General features: G+C 35.0%; 2 protein-coding genes across 8 annotated transcripts; both read right to left on the bottom strand.

The window, feature by feature from the left end:
* Nucleotides 1–55: 55 nt before the first annotated feature.
* Nucleotides 56–2,809, bottom strand: LOC128166944 (macrophage mannose receptor 1-like). Its single transcript, XM_052832421.1, has 9 exons — nucleotides 2,682–2,809; nucleotides 2,222–2,304; nucleotides 1,927–2,014; nucleotides 1,733–1,799; nucleotides 1,396–1,547; nucleotides 1,053–1,135; nucleotides 878–965; nucleotides 544–763; nucleotides 56–177 (listed from the first exon to the last, which is right to left on the bottom strand). The coding sequence occupies exons 1-9, from the start codon at nucleotides 2,749–2,751 to the stop codon at nucleotides 144–146; spliced, it is 885 nt and encodes a 294-aa protein (XP_052688381.1). The 5' UTR covers nucleotides 2,752–2,809; the 3' UTR covers nucleotides 56–143.
* A 667-nt stretch (nucleotides 2,810–3,476) lies between these two features.
* LOC128166932 (protein TBATA-like) lies at nucleotides 3,477–20,559 on the bottom strand. 7 transcript variants are annotated; one of them, XM_052832405.1, is made up of 11 exons: nucleotides 20,218–20,559; nucleotides 13,197–13,236; nucleotides 11,726–11,937; nucleotides 9,892–10,140; nucleotides 7,634–7,896; nucleotides 7,446–7,527; nucleotides 7,027–7,189; nucleotides 6,556–6,630; nucleotides 5,646–5,749; nucleotides 5,271–5,305; nucleotides 4,288–4,520 (listed from the first exon to the last, which is right to left on the bottom strand). In XM_052832405.1, the coding sequence occupies exons 2-11, from the start codon at nucleotides 13,229–13,231 to the stop codon at nucleotides 4,431–4,433; spliced, it is 1,308 nt and encodes a 435-aa protein (XP_052688365.1). In that variant the 5' UTR covers nucleotides 13,232–13,236; nucleotides 20,218–20,559; the 3' UTR covers nucleotides 4,288–4,430. The 7 variants fall into 7 exon arrangements, with proteins under 7 accessions (XP_052688360.1, XP_052688361.1, XP_052688364.1 ...); XM_052832400.1 differs by lacking the exon at nucleotides 5,271–5,305 and having other exon boundaries at nucleotides 3,477–4,520; nucleotides 20,218–20,549; XM_052832401.1 differs by lacking the exons at nucleotides 5,271–5,305; nucleotides 20,218–20,559 and adding an exon at nucleotides 14,411–14,550 and having other exon boundaries at nucleotides 3,477–4,520.
* Between the last annotated feature and the right edge of the window lie 243 nt (nucleotides 20,560–20,802).

Here is a 20,802-nt window from a genome sequence, read left to right as displayed (position 1 = left end):
GTTGTTGTTAAGGCATTTGTTTTGCTATTATCATAATGGAAAAAGTATAAAGAACATTACTGTACTGATTTTTAATGCAACTGTGCAATGATTAAAATCATAGTTTATTTCCGCAAAATGTTTTAAAACAATCTTCCCAGGTGTCAGCCAATGATGGAAGAAATGGTTCCTCCCAAACTGTTTGAAAAAAAAATCAGCAGGGGAAAATGGAATAAATGTTTTATTTTGTCTTGATAAAACTATAAATCTATATTGTATAGCCAAGTACATTTCATCAATGACTTTTTTTAGTATTTAATCATAAAATTGCTTAAGATTGTGCAAAATTAAGTAATAAGGAATCATTCCTTGAATATTTTGAGGTGATCAAATACGGTCGAGGGTGAATAAATCCCTTTGTTGGATTTGGTCAACCCCGATCGTATCTGATTATCTCATAATACTCAAAGAATGATTTTTAATTCAATAAAATTGATAAAAGATATATCATTCTTGCATAAAATAAAAATATCTAATGATTTCAAAAATCTCTGAAATGCCAACCTTTTCTGACACACAAAGTGTTCCAGCCTTGAGCACTGCACATCTGCCCAATGGCCCATGTTTGAGGGTTTTTCTGCAATGAGGACACAATTTTCATTGGATCCTACGTCTGGTTCCCCTAGCCCCCAATCAGATGACTCTACAGGCTCCCGTGATGAAATGTAAACCCAAGAGTGTTGTTGAGGAAACTCTTGAACTCCGATGTAGAAATAACCATTTCCTAAATGAATTTACAATGCCATAGAAGTCACCTATTGAATAAATAATTTATTCAGTGTAGGTAATTGTTCGGATTTTGAACTTATATTTTGTTTTGTAATAAATATCTACGAACCAATGCTGTTTATATGGTTTCCTAGGAAAGCATTATTCTCCACTGAAATGGGCTCTGCGAGTGCACTTTCCAGGGACTTGCAAATAGCCTACATTAAGCATTTTTTTACGTACGTGAAAAAGATCAACTAAAGAATGTTTATGCTTATATAACAACCTATTGCAATAAAACATACCTCTGCTGTAGTGAAATTGGCCACAGTCTCGCTGAAAAAATAACAGTTTCCATTGTGTTCTATCCAACCCAGGGGACAAGGTCCTTTTGTGGAAGAATCAAGCATAAAAAGAGATGAACATTGATAAAAAGAATTTACCGTACAAGATATTTTTTTATATTCATAAATGAATGATAGGTTAATTGAAACTTTATAGCTCATGGATTTTGCCCCCCCCCCCCTCCAAAAAAAAATTAAAAAGAGAGATATTTCCAATAACTAGAAAGTTTAGCATGTGATACTAGTATATCGAAATACGAGTAAGAGATTGGACGGAAGAAATGATTATGGTGGGGGTACCCACCTTTCTGACAGATGAAGTGTTCTTGTCTCCGACAGTCCACATCTGCCCAGTGTCCGCGATTCTCCGGCTTCTCGGCGATGACCACACAGTTTTCGGTGGTTACATTGTTGGGCTCTGACGTCCCCCAGTCGCTGACCAGGACCTGTGTTTGACTTAAAGCAAAATGACGATTTGGAATGTCTCCAAGATAGGTTTTGTGTTTACAACTGTTTCATGGGACATTTTTATAGGAATCGCAGTAATGATGCGTAGTTTAGGGTTATTGGATATTAATAAAAACAAGATTGCAGCACTAGTTGCCTAATTTTTAAAATAATATTGTAAAATGTGTGTATACTCGTAAGAATAAACCCAGCTGCCCTCCTTTACACGATCATCAACTCCGATGTAGAAATATCCATTATCTGTAGTAATGGAAAGGAAGATTAACAGTGACTGTAACTATTGGGACATTACTTCTAACGTTGTCATTACAAAACAGAGCGAAACCTGTCATCAGTAATCACAATGGGTAATTGCGTACATCCTTACTGATTTTATTTACTTGTTGGCCAAGAAAGGCGATTTCCTGTCTTGTCATTGGTTCTGCCAGCTTTGCTCCAAATCCCAAACAGGCACTCTGAATAAATTTGAAAGAATAAGTTATTTTCAACTTGTTCAAGATGAGTAATAATTGTTGCTTTTCATATTTTATTACATTCCTTTTTTCATTTGTTTAATTGGACCCCATTTGAACTAGAGTCGAAACGAAATTAGCGGTTACGTCGCTTTGCATGGTACAATATAAGCACTGTGGTAAGTATTCAGTCGACATAAACAAACTTACCAAAGCTAACTCCGATGTCGACGCGATATTACTGAAATAGTAACACTTGTTTCCGTATTGGGTCCATGACACCGGGCATGAATCTATAATCAATGAAAACTTAACATTTTCAATTTTGGAAACATCCTTAACTCTGCCATTCTATGAGTTTCAGAGCTACGTATTCATGATATTGACCTAGCTGCAGGTCTGTAGCTCCCAGTCTGAAAAAAATTCGGGATAGAATTAATATACAATTTTTTCAATGGGCGGCACTGTAGCTTTCAGGTCGCCCATCCGAATTTTTCCAGACCGGGAGCTACAGACCTGCAGCTAGAATTGACCATGTTTGTCACGCTAGTAACTGTGTTTACATTTTCACAGTATTTGTATTTCAACAGATTTGCAAACTGAGCCTGTATTTTATAATTTGTTCAAAACTTTAGACTATTTTTTTTCACGTTGTTCGTATATAACTCACCTAAACTTTCAACGGCGCCGACAATACCAACAAGAAGGATTACACATTTGACACAGTAGTCCATTTTCATTGAATCATTTCTTATCTCGTTGATACTAAAATGTTGGGTGAAATGCCAGCTTAACCTGTGTACGCAGACTACACAGATTTTGGTAGAATCGTAAAAATTCGACATATCATCTCGTGCCACAGTTTGTGGGTTGACTACGGGGTGGGGGTCTGGTGGGGGGGGGGGGGGGTGCCACTTTTATACTAAAGTGACTTTTAAAAAAATGACGTCAAAAGTTTCTCCGATCGTTTGTCCTGCTGCTGGTCTTTTATCCTACTGGTCCTTATGAAGGAAGTTCATCGCAAAAAACGTAAACATATACATAATGTACATGCACTTGCCTGATCAAATTCAGCTGATTTTATCATTACAGTGTGCATGAAACTTTCCAACAGCGATTCCACGTCACACATGTACAGGATTTGAATTCTATCTTTAAGCGACTTTTCATTCCTTGGTGTGTTTTTACGAAAAAAATATTGATTTAGCATGAATGACAACATTTTGCATATAAATACGTTATTTATCAATTCATATGAGAAATATAAATTGAGCCAAAAAAATTTAAAAGATTCGTATCAAACAAACGCTGAAGGTATCAGAAGGAACACTAGAGGAATATTTTCGTATTTTGCAACTTTGTACTATTTTGGATTGTCTAATTAAAAACATGTATGCTTTTTCAACCCAAAATATAGCTCGATCCTAGTTTATAGAATCAAATTGAAAGAAAAAAAAACATCCACTGTTGATCACAGCACGTTTAATTCAGAAATAAATATGAACATTTGAGCAAATACAGGGTTTATTATATAATAAGATATAATGAGTGAGCATTGGAAAATAGATGCGCATATGTACCGCGAAGAATTAATCTATGTACATTCTATTTACATCTGTACAATTCAAATAAAATATCAAAACCACTTGACAATATATCACAGACATTAATTACTCTCGAAAAAAATTCACTCCAGTGCTGAAAGCCATAAAAATCCTCAAATAAATGCAAATAACACCGTGAATTTGATTTTTGTGTTTTCACAGATACCAAAACTCATTTGAGGATTTTCCTATAAAATTAATCCTATTGGAATATTATGATATAGCGAGAAATAGGTATACAGCATGAAACTAAAATATGATACACAGACATTTCGACCCATTCAGCAATATCAACAAAGAAATTAAATTAGCATTCTATAAAAAGAAAACAAGCAAATAAAAAAAGTAATATTCTTCAATTCATTACAAAGTTTTTTCATTATTCGAAGATTGAAATTATACTTCTACGAAGAATCAAAACAAAGGGACATCAGATATAGTCAGAAAATCAGATAACTTAAGGTAATACTGTTCAATTTCCATTGCAAACTCCTCCGACGCAACGTTTAGAAAAAAAAAGAATATGAACATTTGATAACAAAGAGAAACGTAACAAAACAACAATGCCAACGGTACAGACGGTCTTAGGCATTGGCAATGTTTTTGTCCAATTCTTGAAACAAATCTTTAACCATGTTTATATTTTCGAAAGACTTTAAAGTTCTACAGCCAAGTAGCACTCTATCCTCAAAATGTGTTCATGTTTTCTTGTTTGGTGTTCACTTGTGTTAGTGGTTCACGCTTTCCTTCTGCAGATTTCGTAAATCTAAGAGTAGCTTCCGTTTTCTTCTGACCCTCTGCGCCGGCGCAAGGTTTTACTCCATTTCCGGCTCTACCAGCCTGGGTAGAGGGTCGACTTGGCTGTTTTCTAAATGCGTCGGAGACGGGTGGCTTAACTTGGTATCCTTAAAACACAAAGATATTGTACATGATTATTCATATGAAAAACTGATTAATTTAATATTTACGAGGTAAAATCAAAGTTCTTTATCTTAAAAAATCACATTTGAAACGAAGGACGTTTTTCATTTGCTTTTCCTATTATAATACATAAATTCCTACAATCTTCAAAAATGTTTTGATGAATATTAACCTATTTGATTACACACACTTTGGATGAAATCGTGTTAACATATTTAATATATTATTGTGGGAAATCAAAAGGACATCAATATATAAGGGTTTCAATTGAAAATTTTCCATTTTCGAACTTATGAATTTATTATGTGAGGATGACGTGTTTTTAAATGGAGACATTCATGTGCATAAAACATCTTGACGTATTTAAATGTAATGTTGGGTTATAGAACTTGGTACATGAGCGTCCATTCAACGCATGCGCAAATCGCCACAATTGAGTGCAGTGCTTAAAATACAACTACAATTACTGTACTTCTTGAAAACAATTTACGTCTAGTACATGTTTTAATAATTTAACATTATATAATAGTTTTTTTTTTAATTAACTTACACAATCTATTTTACTATCTCTATATTTCATGGCCAGAAAACACTAAACGCCCGAAGAGATAGTCCATCTTTAAATTTTACGGCTATTGTAATTTTTTTTCAATTTAGATAGCAATATTAAGGTGAAATTGCAAAAGTGACCAGTCATTGTGAGATTTGTGGTATGGTATATCAACTCAGACTACCTCAACATCAAAGCCCAGAGGATCTGGATATAGATCTGCAAGACGTATACACAGCTAAAACTTACAGTAAATACATTGTCTTTTTTTCAATAAAATATGACTAAATGTGTTTCGTTTAAAAACTATTTTTGAAAATTATACAGTTACTTCGTCACAATTAAATAAAATTTGTATCAGGAAGAAGTTTTTTTAATTGACAATTATTAATACTACATAAAAATGTCATAAATAATAAAATTTGCGCAGCAATAATTCTATTGGTCAAAAAATCGCATTTTCGCAAATCAGCAATGAACAAGAGGAAATAAATAATTGGGTTGATGAAAATGATGATGCTAAAATATTTCATTTTTTTCCATGGTAATGAGTTCTTACCGTCATCCACCATTTTGGGTGGTGGAGTGGGTACTTTTTGTTCTGCTTGCTTCATCTCTGTTACATTTGGTTCCCCTGGGACCCCTGGGTCACTCAACACTAGCCTACAAAGACAGTGACACTCAGGAGTTAGCTCTACTTCAAAGGTCAATCACTAGATGAGATAGGTAGATTAATATGCGTGTGAATATGTACAATTAAAAATGAAATTTAGAATGATTTACGACAAACTTTCAAAAAAAATGGCACGGGTGCGATTTAATTTTTTGTAAGGTTTTCAGTTGCAGAAACATTGTTCTAAAACCTGTTTGTAAAGGAAGGATTTAGAAAGCTAGTATATAATAATACGATGAAACAAAGATTTATAGAAAGAACGTACATGTATCAATTACAAGTCAGATAAGTTTGAAATATTATATTGAGAAAATATAATGTCATAACATTGTAAATAAAATTGCTGGTTGTATAAGCCTAAGAATTTTCAGTGAATACGGGTCCGATATTTTTTGTGTAAAGTAATTGAGTGAAACTGAGGAGTAACATGCATAATTTATAAGTATGCAATTTAAAAACAAAACAAATGCAAAGTGTGTATTAAATAATATTATCAATGTTCTAAAAGAACCGTCAACGTACAATTTTAAAAATATACAATTGGAATCGTTACAGGCCGACTTTATTGAATGTCAAATCCAAGAAAAGTGTTTATCAACTTGAAGAGATATTGTGGAAAGAACATAACTTTTCACAGCACACGGGACAAACACATTGCTGACGTGTAGTTAAAAAAAACAATCTAATCCCATTGTTTCTTTCTATTTCTAATTTTGCAAACCACTACAAATCAAACAACAGAAGGGTGCTTAACAAGAAACAAACCACACACTAAAGCCTACACTTGGATACAGACCCTTGCATAGTGCTGAACATTTTCATGTCTGCGCTCTCTGGATCAAGAGCGGCTAGTGGGTCTTTGAACGTAAGTCTGGAAAATTATATCTCTTACTCTGAAGTGTGCAAGCTAACACGCTCAAACGCTAATAAATTCAACTAATTTCCAGAAACCATATATACAATATCAAAATCTTAATTTCTGCTATAAGCTTAATCGTGACGTGTAGTTATTTTTCTCATCTACTCTAAATGTCAACTATTATCTTTTTTTTTAATTTACATGCATTAATTTAAAGGAATTAACGATATAAATAAGCAGTTCTTCAATATATTTCACTTCAAAATCTAGAAACGAAGAAGCTATAATTCCAGAAATGCATTTCTCTTTATAGCTATCAAATGTGCTTTTTGACCTATGTTACTGTACACAACTACAGTCTATAGCATCAACCATTGCTACCTTTGCCGGACCACGCATTCCCATTACCTGTCTGCCTTCTCTCCCCCTCCCACGATCTGACCCGTCTCGTTGATGGGAGGGAGCTTGGTGACTTGTCCTTCCTCCACGTACTCGGGCCTAACCTCCCTCTGATAGTAGTCACTCTGGGAGCCCACTGCTGACCTGATTAAATCCATTACCACTGTCTTCTCTGTTGCAGAAATGCGTATCAAATTATCATTAATCAAATTTGTTGTAAAAAAAAATTTTACGACCAATCAATGATTTTTTTTAATTAGTCTAAGTACACTGACAGTGGATAATTGTTTCGGTTCATTAGTTCCAAATTTTCCTATTGAGCATTTTTAGGTTTAATAAACTACCTAGATGTAAATACTATCCATATACTATAGAAAAATTGTTTTATCTAGTACTTATAAGACATGATACGTCGATGAGTCCATTACCTCTCTCTCCAGCTGAGCATAGCCAGGCTTGGACGGCATTAATGTCCTCTGTCTGTAGAATCTGACACAACATCTGCAATACCTAATGGACAAAACAGAATTCCCGTCAATGATGGCAAAACTATCCGACAACAGCATCAAATGTTACATAAGTTTACATTCTACTCAACAAAATCTGAGTAACTTACCATAGTCTCCATGTCTGGTTCTGGTGCTATATGTTGCAGAGTTCCGAAGTATTTGTCCCGACCCTGTCTAGAACCAGTCTTACCACGTGACATGGCCCGGGAAGGTGGGGGTATGATTCGTCCGGTTGTCTCAGAATACTGAGTTTTAGGTCTTTCTGGAACACCTGGGGCTTGGGGTTTCTGTGGCGCCAGCTCGTCAGTACCAAAGCCTATGGCTTTTGTCAACTGCTGGAGTTCGTCCCTCCATTGCTCCGTAACTGGAACTAAACATGATATAAAAAGTCCATTATTGTGTAAAGTGGGAGACATTTTTTAAAAAAAATGACAAAGGTTTTGATATTTTTAAAAATAGAAGTTGTTTTGATATGTTTCAAATCTTGAAATGAAATTTATCTAATATTACTCATGATTCCTAGTAATAAACTTAAACCTTTTCATTTAAATATAAAATTATAGGTTAAAATAAGTACATGTTTATAGAAAATACTGAATAAAATAAAACGTCTTTATATACAATCCTCGACAACACAACTTAAATGTTGTTTACTGTCTTAATTAATATGACGATATTTGTGAGCCTACATTGACAATTTCAAATTCAAAACATTTTTAAAGAAAAGAATATTTTTTTTCAGTTTGCACGAATGAAAACTGTTCCAGTAATTTATACGCTTTATTTTGAAATCTTAAAAGTTTCTCCTCTAAGAAATGTTATTGATTCACTCCATACTACCATGCGATTAGAAGCAATTCGAGCTATTCAAATGATTTCATATAATTTCTACATTCTAGAAATTGAGCACTTCAGCCTCCAGCATAATGATTGGCACAAGTTTAAAATCAAGAATGTTTTATGTGGGGAAAAATGCACCGTTTTGTGTACACAAACAATAAGAACAACAGAATTTGAAAATTATTGTTTAACAATTTATTTAACAAACAACATTTTAAGGCGACATAATAAAATGTTCATTGACAAAAAATCAATATCGTTATTGGAAAGCGCTGCATGCCACGTGAATTGTGAAATGGGGTAGAAAATAGAAAGCAGATTAATAACTATATAGTGAACAAGAAAAAAAATCTCAGTCAACATTCACCACGATAACCACTCGAACACACGCCTGCGACCTTGAGTGCTCTCTACAAGCAGAAGTGTCACAAATACCGACCTCAAAAGCCCACAATTTTATCACAAATGCATATCATGATGCCATGAGGAATTCAAATCCTCGGCCAAGCTCTCGCCCTCGTAATAATCTTCGCGCGGTAACTCCGTCCGAAGACGAAGCTCAGTGCGCGGGCGCAGAGGGGCAAGAGAGCGAGGACCGGAGGACGCGATGGCACTGTTTTGGTAAAAGCCAGAGCCTGAACAACCTGTTAGATAAAAGCAAACAAATCCCAGAATTAATGGTGATGGTCGAGATCGAAGATAGGGTTTAATAGTAAAGGATTCAAAAAGAAATTCGTGACGATTCTACAAGGACCAAAAGGACTCGAAAGGCATTCAAAGTACTAAAGTATGTAAGTGTAGGTGTTGCAAGGAAATGTAAGCAGAGGGAGAGAGAGCGAGTCAAACTAAAAGAGTACAGTGAAGCATGCAAAGGTTTCGAGGACCAGAAGCCAGTTGTGTTGAAAATAAACTTGGTTTTATTGAACTTACAAGCGTTCGGGTATACGGATTAATGGTGAATGTAAACTTTGGGCGTTTAGATTATTTAACATGAGATTATAACTTCGTTCAAAAGTGTTTACTTATAGTAGTTTGTTCGTGAGGCTGGCCACTTATTTTTGCCCTTTATTGCATGCTTTAATTTATATGAAAATCCAGGCGTTGGCAATTTTCACCTTAGTTAACGAGACATAATATGTACTTTTATTCGTACGGTATGTATGAGGATTTAATTATTATCGGGACCATTTACCGGTATAGTCAGTGTTGCAATAGGCGTTATTCAATGGCAAAGCAAGAAGGAAATTTAATTGGAAAATGCTTTTCATATATGTGTTTATTCGAGCAATAGCAAAGTTTAATTAATGGGCAAGGGTAAGAAAAAAATCATGCTTATTTTGTGGCTCTAAACAATACATTTGAAGTCACATTCACCCGTCTTTATAACATGCAAACCTAACAATAGACAACATCATGGACTTGCCCAGTGATTGTACAGTCCAGTGCAACCAAAGTCAAAAAAAGCCACAACAGTTTTTTGATTCAAAACATCAATAAAAATCCGGAAGCGGAAGTGGTTACTTACCCATGCCCACCCGTGGAACCGCCTTTTCCCGGAACGGATAGCTGTTGAGTCCGGTGAAGTACTGTAGGCCGGTGACGGTGTTTATCGGGTGGAGCCGGGAGTTGACGTTGATAGCGTTGACTGGGACCTGGCCCTTCCATTTGTTCATTTGCTTGTTGTTGAAGGCGTTGGGCGGGAACTGGAGGGAATATTTGGGGCTGGCGAAGTAGCCGTCATCGTTGACTGCGCAGATTGGTACATCTAGAAGTCCTGTAATAGACAACAAAGGCGTCAGCGATGGACAGTACAAGCATGCGTAGCATAGATAATTAAAAATTCATCCACATGTATGTAAACCTAATTATTGGCTATAATTATTTAGTCCAGGAAGATCCTTCTTCTATGTAGGCTACATGGTTTTATTGTTTCCTTAGCAACTTCGAATGAATATGAACTGTCGTTAATGATTCGTACGTAACTCTATATTTTAACTTTGAAAATATGTGCATTTTATAAATCTATTTTTCTGATATGGATTGGGGTTTGTTTTGTTTTTCTGATCATTTGTTTGTTTAAAAGTAAAAAGTATAAAGGGTGTTTATGTAATAAATTTGACTTGGCTAAAAGCCTTTGCTTTCTATCAAATTATCAAGTAGTATACTTAGTAAGTTCGTTCAACAAACTGGGTTTTACTCTTAAGCTGATTGGGGACATTTACACCAGAGAGCAATTATATATCTATGCTGCTCAACTTTTGGAATTCTATGAATACTAGTATTGCAGAGAATATAATCAAAGATTTGAGTGATTCATTATTTTTTTGAACTTGTCTCAACCAAGCCTGAGAAGATAACTAGCAAGATAATACACAACTCCTTCGTACACCTTGAAGGGTCACAATGCAGATTTGAACAATGGAAGGTATTGGTAATTTGAATCTCTCAGATAATGATCTAGATAAAATGTAATATCAGTGACAATTTGAACAGCCCCGTACACTATAAGTCAGGGGAACAGGTTTGCTTGAAGAATTAAATTCTGATTTAAATGTCTTTCATCTGTTAAATAGGGCGCCCCATGAGACGTTTTGATATTTCTTTTCATTTCTGTATAATCCGCGACCAGATTAAAATTAATTGAATCCTTCGTTTGTGAAAATCGTTGATCGTATTAATATTTTTTGAACCAGTGTGTTTTGACAACGAAGGAATTCATAGGTCAATTTGTTTAAGTGGAACATGATTTTCATAAAATTTCAACAAAAATATCTAAAATGAAATATCTTAACAACAATACGTTAATTAATATTACTAGAACTTAGATACATTTGTGTTTTCGTACAAAATCAAGCAGCAGAAAATCTTTATAGTGTTAAACGTTTTTCTGCATTATCAGTGTGAGTTACAATTAATTGAAGATATGTTGCTGACAATACATGTTTAATACATATACTTTATCTCATTTGACAGATTGGTTAGTACACATGAGTCAAGAACGTCATATAACATGCAAGGGTGCAAAAGTCGCTCTTTAAAAATGTGACGGAGGACCTTATAAATACAGTTCAATGAGGATCAGCCATCTGTGTTAACAATAGCAAAAGTGTGTGCATTATGTTGACCCGTTACCTTGCCAGGTATTTTGTAAATACTTTAATTCCACTATTGAATATGGTCTTCACAATACCTGGCGCAATTATTTGTTTGTAGATTTTCATATTCGTTACCCAGATGTAATACTTTAATAATGTTTACGTATGAAAGCATGGAGCAGCTCTGCCCCGGTTCAAATAAAAAACAGGTTGCTTGAAGAGATTTAATAATTTTTTTCACCTACTTCGAAATTTTTTTTTTACCTTTAATGTGACGAACGCGGCTGGGGTGGGGGTTGTGTCGTGTAAAGAATGAGTTCTGGCTGAGTTGACCGAATCTGTATCCCCCGGTAGAGCCTTGGGTAGAGGGCCTCTTACGGAAGGTGTCCAAAGACGCCATATACCCCTCATCCACAGGCCCCGGGCGGGCGAAGAGGTCGCCATTGGCTGGCCGAAACACTTCAGACTGACTCATACTGCAGAAAGAAAACAAAAATATAAGAATTATCAATGGTTATAAAATTAATTTCATCTTATTTTCAAATTCAAAGTTTGGGACACGGTGTTTAATTCCCTTAATTTGAGATTCATTTTTTTTTTCGATTTTCTTGTTCACTGGAGCACGGTATACTAATATGAACGTTTAAAAATGATCTATGATATGTTCGATTCATTTATCTCAGTTATTTTTTTTTTGGGGGGGGGGGGCAAATACTTTAATTACTGTTTCCCTTTCAGCTATTTGGGTTAAACTTTCGTGTAAACAGGACAGTATTTTCGATCCTTTGATACTTTCCCCATTGTCCATTTCACAAATATTTATCATTTAAGTCAAATGGTTTAATTTCAGATCATTTTATGACAACGAACAAACACGCAAACGAGTTTATGTTTGGATAGTTTCTCTTAATGACAATGCATAAAGTTTTTATACCCTGTGAATTGTGGAGCCCTTTGGATGTTGTTAATCTAAATTGAAGTCTTTGATCATGCAATATACATCTCAGCTAAGAAAACAGAATTTTTACATCGAAATAGCGAGAGTAGCAAAACAAATTTGTGTCATAAATGATTACATAGATATAGGACTAAGTACGCAACTAAAGAAAGTTAGCTTACATTTAGTTTCTATTAAGTGTTTTATGAAAAAAAGTTGGCTACGAAAAATCGATTACAGGGTACACTGGCGTCGGAAGCAAATTGAAAGTGGGGGGGGGGGCTAGACTAATCCTCAGAGAAAAAGTGGGGGGGGGGGGGGGGCTGAACCCTCTATCATGCTATGTTTCTAATGGTTAGGTCTAACATTGCAAAAAAAGTGGGGGGGGGGGGGGCTAAGCCCCCCCCCCCCCCCCCGGTTCCGACGCCTATGGGGTAGATCGGTGATATTGTAGTCTTCGTTCTCTTTGCGGAAACTTGGCAGGAAAGTGTAGTGGTCATATCCCCCCCACCCGCCCTCCACTCAATAGAGACAATTCTACGGCTTCCGGAATTAAGAGTAGTCATTTCCAATACTTCTTCTATCAATCAACCGAATCAAATAACAGAAACTGTTGTAATATACATGTAAACTACAGAAGCAGATATTTGAGAAAGCTACTGTTAAGCGCTATATATACAGATACATGCATAGATATATGTTCTGAAATGATTACAAGAAACAGGTATACGTAAAGATCTATACAAAACTGGAAGACGACTAGAGAGTACATCACTATGGCAACTACGTCTGACTTACTCAAACATTTTTCCTTGTCCGTGCACCATAGCCATTATTCCTGTGTAGAAACGAAATTAACAGTAGCAACCAAAAACATAAACCGGTATATTACGTGACCCTAAGCTTGGGACAATTTTGAACGATCCTTTGACAAGTAGAAGAGTTTTCTTTCTCTTTTGGGAGAAATAAATTTAAATACCCTTTCTGCGACATATGCACTTGGGTGCGATTCTTAATGACACACAGGGCTGTACTTAAGCATGGCAGATATTTCTTGGGTACATCAATGGACGATTTGAAGTGTTCTTTGAATCACAATTGTAGAACTGTCAGTGATTTATTACGCTTTGCAGCTCTAAATGTTCATTGAAGAAAAGGCTATCACACTCACAATTTATACATCATGACACTTCAGAAAAAAGGATCTATATTTTTATTATTACAGTTTATGACAGTTTCGTTCATAGGTAACTGTTGCAGTGTACAAATAAAGGAACTATATTCCAACTTTAGTTTGTAAACCTTCACATTTTGACACTTTATCAAGAGCAAAATCTGTCAAATTTCTATTTAAACAACCACTGCCAACATTATCTACTACAAACCTACGTATTAAAGGTATTTTAGGCTTTGCGCCTTTGAAAGAGATCTTGGTGATAAATGTAAAACTAAATTCATATCCGTCCAACACTACGGCGATTTCTCCTCGCTTTATTGATAAGTCCCCCGATTGTGCTTAGAGTTAGACTGTTTAAAATTTCCAATATTTGTTTTCCTCTGAATTCAAATACACAATTCCGCTAATCAATTCACTATTTGTACAACATTTCTTTTTAACAATAAATTTTTTAAATGGAAGCGTGCCTAGCGACCGACTGTGTCCCTCGTAGCAATGAGAAAGTAGCTGTTTGCAATCGCTAATCACTGTAAAGAGTCTGCTCAAATAAGAGTGACACAATCACAAATAATGGACACACGAACCATTCACTGGGTGCTTATATGTTGTGTCAGATAAATTACGAATAAAACAATGGTCCGGATATAGCAAGATTTTTGTGTTCTTTTAACAGTCATATATCAAAATGACAAAACTCGAATCCCGTAACCAACTAATAAGATATATATGCACGTCTAAGATATCAAAACAAATAAAATGATTGACGATTTCAATGCTGAAAATGAATACTTATTTTTTTTTTTTAAATAAATATACACCAAAGCTAAATACTTACTTAATAATATTTTAATCCAAGTGATAATTAAAATGCACTGCAGAGACGCTGCGAACTAAGTTTTATCCATTTGAGTTTGATCGAGTTTTCGCATTAAACGTTAAAATACACTGGTTGGTTATACCTCAGACTTACGAAGTTTCTCAACCATGGACCGTTAATCCATTCAATCCGAGCTGCCTTACAGATCACCGTTCGGGGCAGTTTTATATGTTACGACTTAATTTGACTCGATGGTCGTAAATTATGACCAGTAACGGCTAAGCGTGACCTTTTTTCTCTTTCGTTAATTCGTTTTGGCAATGCTGTTTAAAAACAGCAAATTGTAGATTTCGCCTGAAAGCAAGAATATCTCGCATACTTAAGGTGCGTTGTCAGAGAACATTCTGGGTATTAAACGCATGTACCAGGCAATATACCGAAAATTAAATCGATCATCAACAAGGCCAAAGGACATACATATATCATGTCGAATCCAAGTGCAAAAATTGACAAAAACACGAAACATTTTTGACGCAAATGATGGAATCATGGCAATTCAAACACGCTAACCTCAAAGCACAACTAAATACTTTAACGCCTTTAGATTCTTTATGTAAGAAGTAATACCAATAATTCGTTTTTCTCAACTGGTATTCGTTGGAATCATTTTTTTTTCTTGATTTGTTTTGTGTTATTAAAACCTTCAAGTGCATGCCTCAGCTGTGTTTGTAAACTAAAGGATTTGATGAGTGTCAAATACAAAACATTTATGAAGTTATCAAGCTGAATTGTTCAAAGATTCGTGGGACTGTTGTTTAAATGGACTTCTCGTCTGCCATTAAGTAAATTGGGTTCTAACACAACTTTGACGGAGATGTTTACTCTGTTGGATTTATAAAATGTCATCTTAAGAATTGAAGTTAAATGTATAAACATGCTACCACTTTCTTGGACATGGATTTTATTATTTTTGAAGGTCAATTAAAGGCAAAAAACGGCCATGGTGTTCAGTTTGACACCAAAAACCAACAAAATCTAACTCATTATAATTATGCAACATTTTTTTTCTAAAAATAGCTGCATGCACAAACAAGACGAGTTTGTCAACGTTTAAATATTGTATAATTATATAAATGTAGGTTCTGTAAACCAACTATTATTCGTGATCAAGAAAATTTCGCGAGATTCGCGAGAGCCTCGTTGTTGCAAAAATTTCTTGACTTGACGCGAACCAGTCCTTGCCAGACAGATGTAAATAACTATACGGGTTTGACTATGGATTAGGCGCGAAAATTAGTCGTCGCGAACCAGATTATTTCCGGTAACTCGCAAAATATAGTCGTCGCCAATAAAAGTTGGTTTACAGAATGATTGCATAGAAAACAATTTAGATTGCACCAAGAGAGAGGCACCAAAAATACGTCGGTTATCTACATGAACAAACAAGAATTAGTAATCTATCACCAAAACTGAACTTAACGGAAACATGAAAGAAATTACAAAATCGATTACTGGGGCATAAAATGTCATACCCCCACCAATGTTCTGTTTTAGAGAGCTCTACAAAGAATGACAACCCTGCTCCTTCAAAAGACTGATTGGTTGCACTAATGATCAGCTGACTGCGGGGAGTGTTCGGTAAGGAGTTCGTCAACAGACAGTCCTCGAAAAATGCATGTACATCTATCCTTAATCACATGTCATGATTGCATAATGTTATGAATACTTTGCAATTTAATGAGAATCGCGGTATCGTCTGTTTGCTTTGGGTGGTTTTACAAAACTGGAAGGTGGGATTATGAATAGGATGCATTTACACATTACTTTTCCTATAGAGTGCCAATTTCAGTTGGAGATCGTGCGTTGGCCATCAGCGGTAGTTTGTTTAATATTAAGTTGTACCATTTAAAAAACCATCGATCTTTTGCAGCCATCAGAAAAGTTTGGGCCAGACATACTTTTTTGTAATATACCTCTGCGGCCGAAGCACCGTGTGAATTTAATCAAGTTTTCGGAGCGTCTTTGATCCCGCATATCGATTCCGCCGCCGTAAAAACGATACATATACCTGCATACCCGCAGTCTTGCTTTGATCTTTAACTGTAGACTTTATGACAGCTTGTCAATGCGACTACCAACAGTTGTTGTCTGTTTTATAGAGTAGAGACGACAGCGATGTTCTTCTTTATCATCAAAAAAAAATTGACAACCCCTGAAATTCTAACCCTGATTGGCCCTCCTTTGGATTTTCGAGTTGAAGGTTTCTATTTAATACCTTGTACACCAACCATTTATAAAATCCCAAAGTAAAGACTCATTTGCCAAACAGTGTTTACAGAGTTGGGATCCGTAAAGCCCTCGTGGACGAACAGAGAACTCTTGTGTTAGATATTACCTTGCTTTAATAGTGAAACTACAAGTTTATCCTTTTAACTGCCACTAAAATTAAAAACGCTTCTTTAATTAAGCATCAACCATAAGTGTATTTTATCAAAATAATCTTTCTGGAAGACATTTAACTGTAATTGGAAGCTATAATTTACATTGGTTGCCGTGCAGGGTTTGAGTTAGGATAGCATTAAACGTATTTCAGTTTAGATGTCATCACTAAGCACACGGAATTAGTCGGATTCAATAGTAACGGCTCCAGCGACAAAATTTGAACATATGGCGACCACTTCAAGACTCAATATTTTTGCTTGCAATGTTGATTTTTTGTTTAATGTTTCGATTTCCTGGAATCAATTTATGAATATTATGACCGTTACTGTGAGGCTTTAATTCACCTCTGGTACAGAACTATCATACTATAACTAAATGAATCACATTACTCGGACTGTACAATGAATAACGCAGTGATTATCACATGTTCATGAAACGTGTATCTACACAAAAGTATAAACTTATACACTAATGATTTATCGTTTACGGATAATTGAATATTAACCCCATTCACAAAAAAACTGTCATTCTTATTTTGAGCACTGTCTTTCCACTTAAATTACTTTTTATTCGGTTATGTTTCAACGTCTTAAAGTAATAACGCTATTACAGTCCCGTATTATATTAAGTTACTGACACGAAAGACTAAAAACTCGAACATCGGGATCAGAAATTTACAATTATATAGAATTCTAGTTGGCCTATTGGATCTGGCTAACGATCTTTAAGATTAAAATATTCATAATCTGGGTGAAAATTAATTCCTTCTGGGAATCCGTGATTCATAATTCGATCCCGCAAGGATAATGGAGTTCCATATTTACGTGCATTATTAACTGTAATGTACTCTGAATTCAATACAGTGTATATAGCGTTTTGCGACCTTCTTATCAGGTTTGCAGTTAAAAATGTTGATAACTTTGAAGCAATTGATGATTAGTGAAATAGCGAACGTTCTTTTCAGAACCCAGTGGTAATATTTCTCGACCATGCAACGACGAATATGTTCAAACCGTCCACTTTTTATCGATGAGAATTTTAACGAGATTTTGCAGAGGAGCAAACGAAATGGTTTTCACAAAAAGTCTCGCATGTTTAATAGACCTCCTTTATCACAAGTTTTAATTATGAAAAAAACCAATACTTTAGTTCTATATTTTTGGAATGCAATGAATACGAAAATGGCTTAAAAAATTGAAAAATGGGTTTAAAGTAAGAAAGCTTTTAGAATAAAAAGTTGAGTTTGGGTTTTACAAATTTGGCAAAGTTTGAACCAAAATGTGATTTTCAGATCTTAGAACTTCACCCACTGACAAAAAGCAATGCTATTGACTAGAAGTTGAACTTTCTTGTTGACAAGACACCTTAAATATACCAAGAGAAGTAAACGCACTATATTTTTATTTAATCTGCAATGAGAAGATATTTGAAAATCCCCATTAGTTAATATTTAATATTTACCAAACAAGGAGAAAAGTTCACAGGCGTTTATCTTCTGGCTAGAACTCTTTTATCACCTCAAACGCCTACTGCCATTACCTTTCAATCAGCTTAAATAGCTTGCATAAGAGTCTGTCGATTTTAAGTGAATTTTTAATTTAGTTTCACCCTATTCTGGAGTCTACACAACGGTGTGGTATTATTGTGTCACACAACGGGTGATAAGATTGCATAACCGGAGAGCACCTTTTACTCATGTATTGTATTTGCAATGACGTTTTTGAACCTCTTTATTATATTGCTTGAGTTTACTCTTGGTCAGGTATATTACAGCTGCTTGTGTACAAATAATTCAATCTTTAGCTTGCATGGTAGGTGTCTACTGTAAAATTAAACACTTCCCTTTTCATGTCCTTGTTTCAACCAATCTTTAATTAGAACGGCATTTTAAATGTGCAAGTTGCACAAATAAATAATCGCAAAGTTTAAAGCGAGAGGAATAAATGGGCTTGCAATGGCAAAAAAAAAAATGAAAACGATTTTGTCAGTAGCATACAAAAGATGAAAAAGCTACATCTATCAACAAAGTCATTGATAACCAGGGAGTCTAATTGATTGGGGTGGATTTCTATTGCTCTGAAAAAAAGATAATGGTTTTAAGAATTATTGATGGTGCGCCCAAAATGTTAATTTCCTCGCCTTTCTGACGTTATTCGGGTAGATAAATCATTGCCACTGAATGCGCACGTGTCATTGCAAAAGAGATAGTATGGAACTTTCTATGCAAAGATTTAAATTTGATCATGGCTTTCCAGTCGTTAAATGCCGAAATTATCTCTTATCGATTAATGTATAGTTTTATTTTATAGTTAAAAAATCAATCGAGATTTTTTTTTTTTGGGGGGGGGGGGGGTGCTAATAATATAATACGTATCACAGAGAGAGAGAGAGAGAGAGAGAGAGAGCATTTAAACATGATGTTTAAATTCCCTTTTCAAATCCCCGAATTCAATAGAACTTTAAAACAATTACTGTCAAATCAAATCTGACACGTATAGTTTAAAAAAAAACATCCCGTAGGCACAGATAATTGTAAATTCTTGTCTAGATTAGTCTAGCTTTTAATGTCATAGATTTGCAAACGTACACCTGCTGGTGTGATATAAGTTATTTGTATGCACATCACGGTTTATCTCGCCTAATATTTTAATCTCAGACAGCGATATAGAATTTCATTGAAATCGACCATTAGCAAAAAGATCATACATGTACATGTTTTAGATCTTTCTGTATCGAAATAGCGCGCTTATAAATGAACCCAAAAAGCAAATTTGTGCTTCTTTTATTACGAAGATAATCCTACTTCTTGTGTGGCTTTTGGATCAATAAGAATATTTTACATGTCGATTATCGATACTAAAGCATTTAGAACATAGTCGCATAGAGACTTTTTTTTACAGCCAGATAATCCTTTATTCCGGAAACTCTTGCTCTTGTAATTTCCTCTTACATTGAAATTTGACGGGAAAATGGCGTGTGATCATTGGATTCCTCGATGTTTGGGCGATAGATATTGAATTTAAATTCGTTGATCTGTCGAACTGTATAATTATTCAAGAATTTGATCTTCATGAAATAAGCAGTTCAAATATTGGGATTTAAATTATTTTCTATCAGACAACATTCCTACAAGTAAACTATGCTTGCCTTACAGAAAAATAAGTTTTATCAAACTTTTTTAGACTAAAACTTTGAGACTAAAAGACGGAAAACGAACGACTTATTGTCTGAGAATCGTTGCCATTCAAAAAATGGTTCCATGTTATACAAAACTTCTCATTTTTGGTTTAGGTATACAATCTTTAAAAAAAAATCTGCCGGATACATTTTTTGTCATCGACAAAAATAGTTCATATTTTGAAAAAAAGTGTATTTTTTCTTACCTTTGAGTGGACTAGAAACAGTTATCCCAAGTAAGTTGTAACAAACTTAAAAATACCCCCGAGTCACTTCACAGAAGTCCAGAACGCACGGTTAAAACCCAGCACTGGTAACCAAGGACGCTACGCAGACGAACGATCGGCTTAGTCAATAGGACTGATTAATACACTAACTGGAACAATACGCAGGGGAAAAAATAGATTATACTTCTTAATGCAATCTATAGTATATACACTCGTTAACAAGCCAGTGGTATTAACACCCTGTGGTTCAACACGGCCATGTTTTTAAAATTCCCTTGGTTTTTTTCAGAATGCTCTTGTGGAATATATACACTTTTCTATGTAATATGGCCAAACCATTTAAAACAAAATTATAGGTGGCTTTTTTGGCGCTGAAGTGAAATTGTTACGATTTACCAGAACTCTGTTATCAATGGGGCCAGACAGAACTTAAAGGGACGTATAGCTGTTAGGTTTTAACAGATAAGCCCAGTAATAGCAATACAAACGGTTTCTGTAAGACAAACAGACGGTATCAGTTGTGAACAATAAGTATACTGTTTCCAAATCAAATTTTCATCGTTG

This window comes from Crassostrea angulata, chromosome 10 (genome assembly GCF_025612915.1).
Source record: "Crassostrea angulata isolate pt1a10 chromosome 10, ASM2561291v2, whole genome shotgun sequence".
NCBI lineage: Eukaryota > Metazoa > Mollusca > Bivalvia > Ostreida > Ostreidae > Magallana > Magallana angulata.
The sequence above is the reverse complement of the archived record's forward strand: the minus strand, read 5'-3'. Positions and strand labels throughout refer to the sequence as shown.

What these genes read in the sequence shown, in the direction of transcription:
- LOC128166932 (XM_052832400.1), bottom strand. Translation starts at nt 13,231, where the DNA reads ATGGCTATGGTGCACGGACAAGGAAAAATGTTTGA. An exon ending in GGACAAGGAAAAATGTTTGA is followed by an intron (nt 11,938 to 13,196) that starts GTAAGTCAGACG and finishes TTCTTTCTGCAG; the next exon opens with TATGAGTCAGTCTGAAGTGT. An exon ending in AACCAGACATGGAGACTATG is followed by an intron (nt 7,528 to 7,633) that starts GTAAGTTACTCA and finishes TTTGTCCATTAG; the next exon opens with GTATTGCAGATGTTGTGTCA.
- LOC128166944 (XM_052832421.1), bottom strand. Translation starts at nt 2,751, where the DNA reads ATGAAAATGGACTACTGTGTCAAATGTGTAATCCTTCTTGTTGGTATT. An exon ending in CCAACAAGTAAATAAAATCA is followed by an intron (nt 1,800 to 1,926) that starts GTAAGGATGTAC and finishes CCATTACTACAG; the next exon opens with ATAATGGATATTTCTACATC. An exon ending in ACACTTCATCTGTCAGAAAG is followed by an intron (nt 1,136 to 1,395) that starts GTGGGTACCCCC and finishes CTTCCACAAAAG; the next exon opens with GACCTTGTCCCCTGGGTTGG.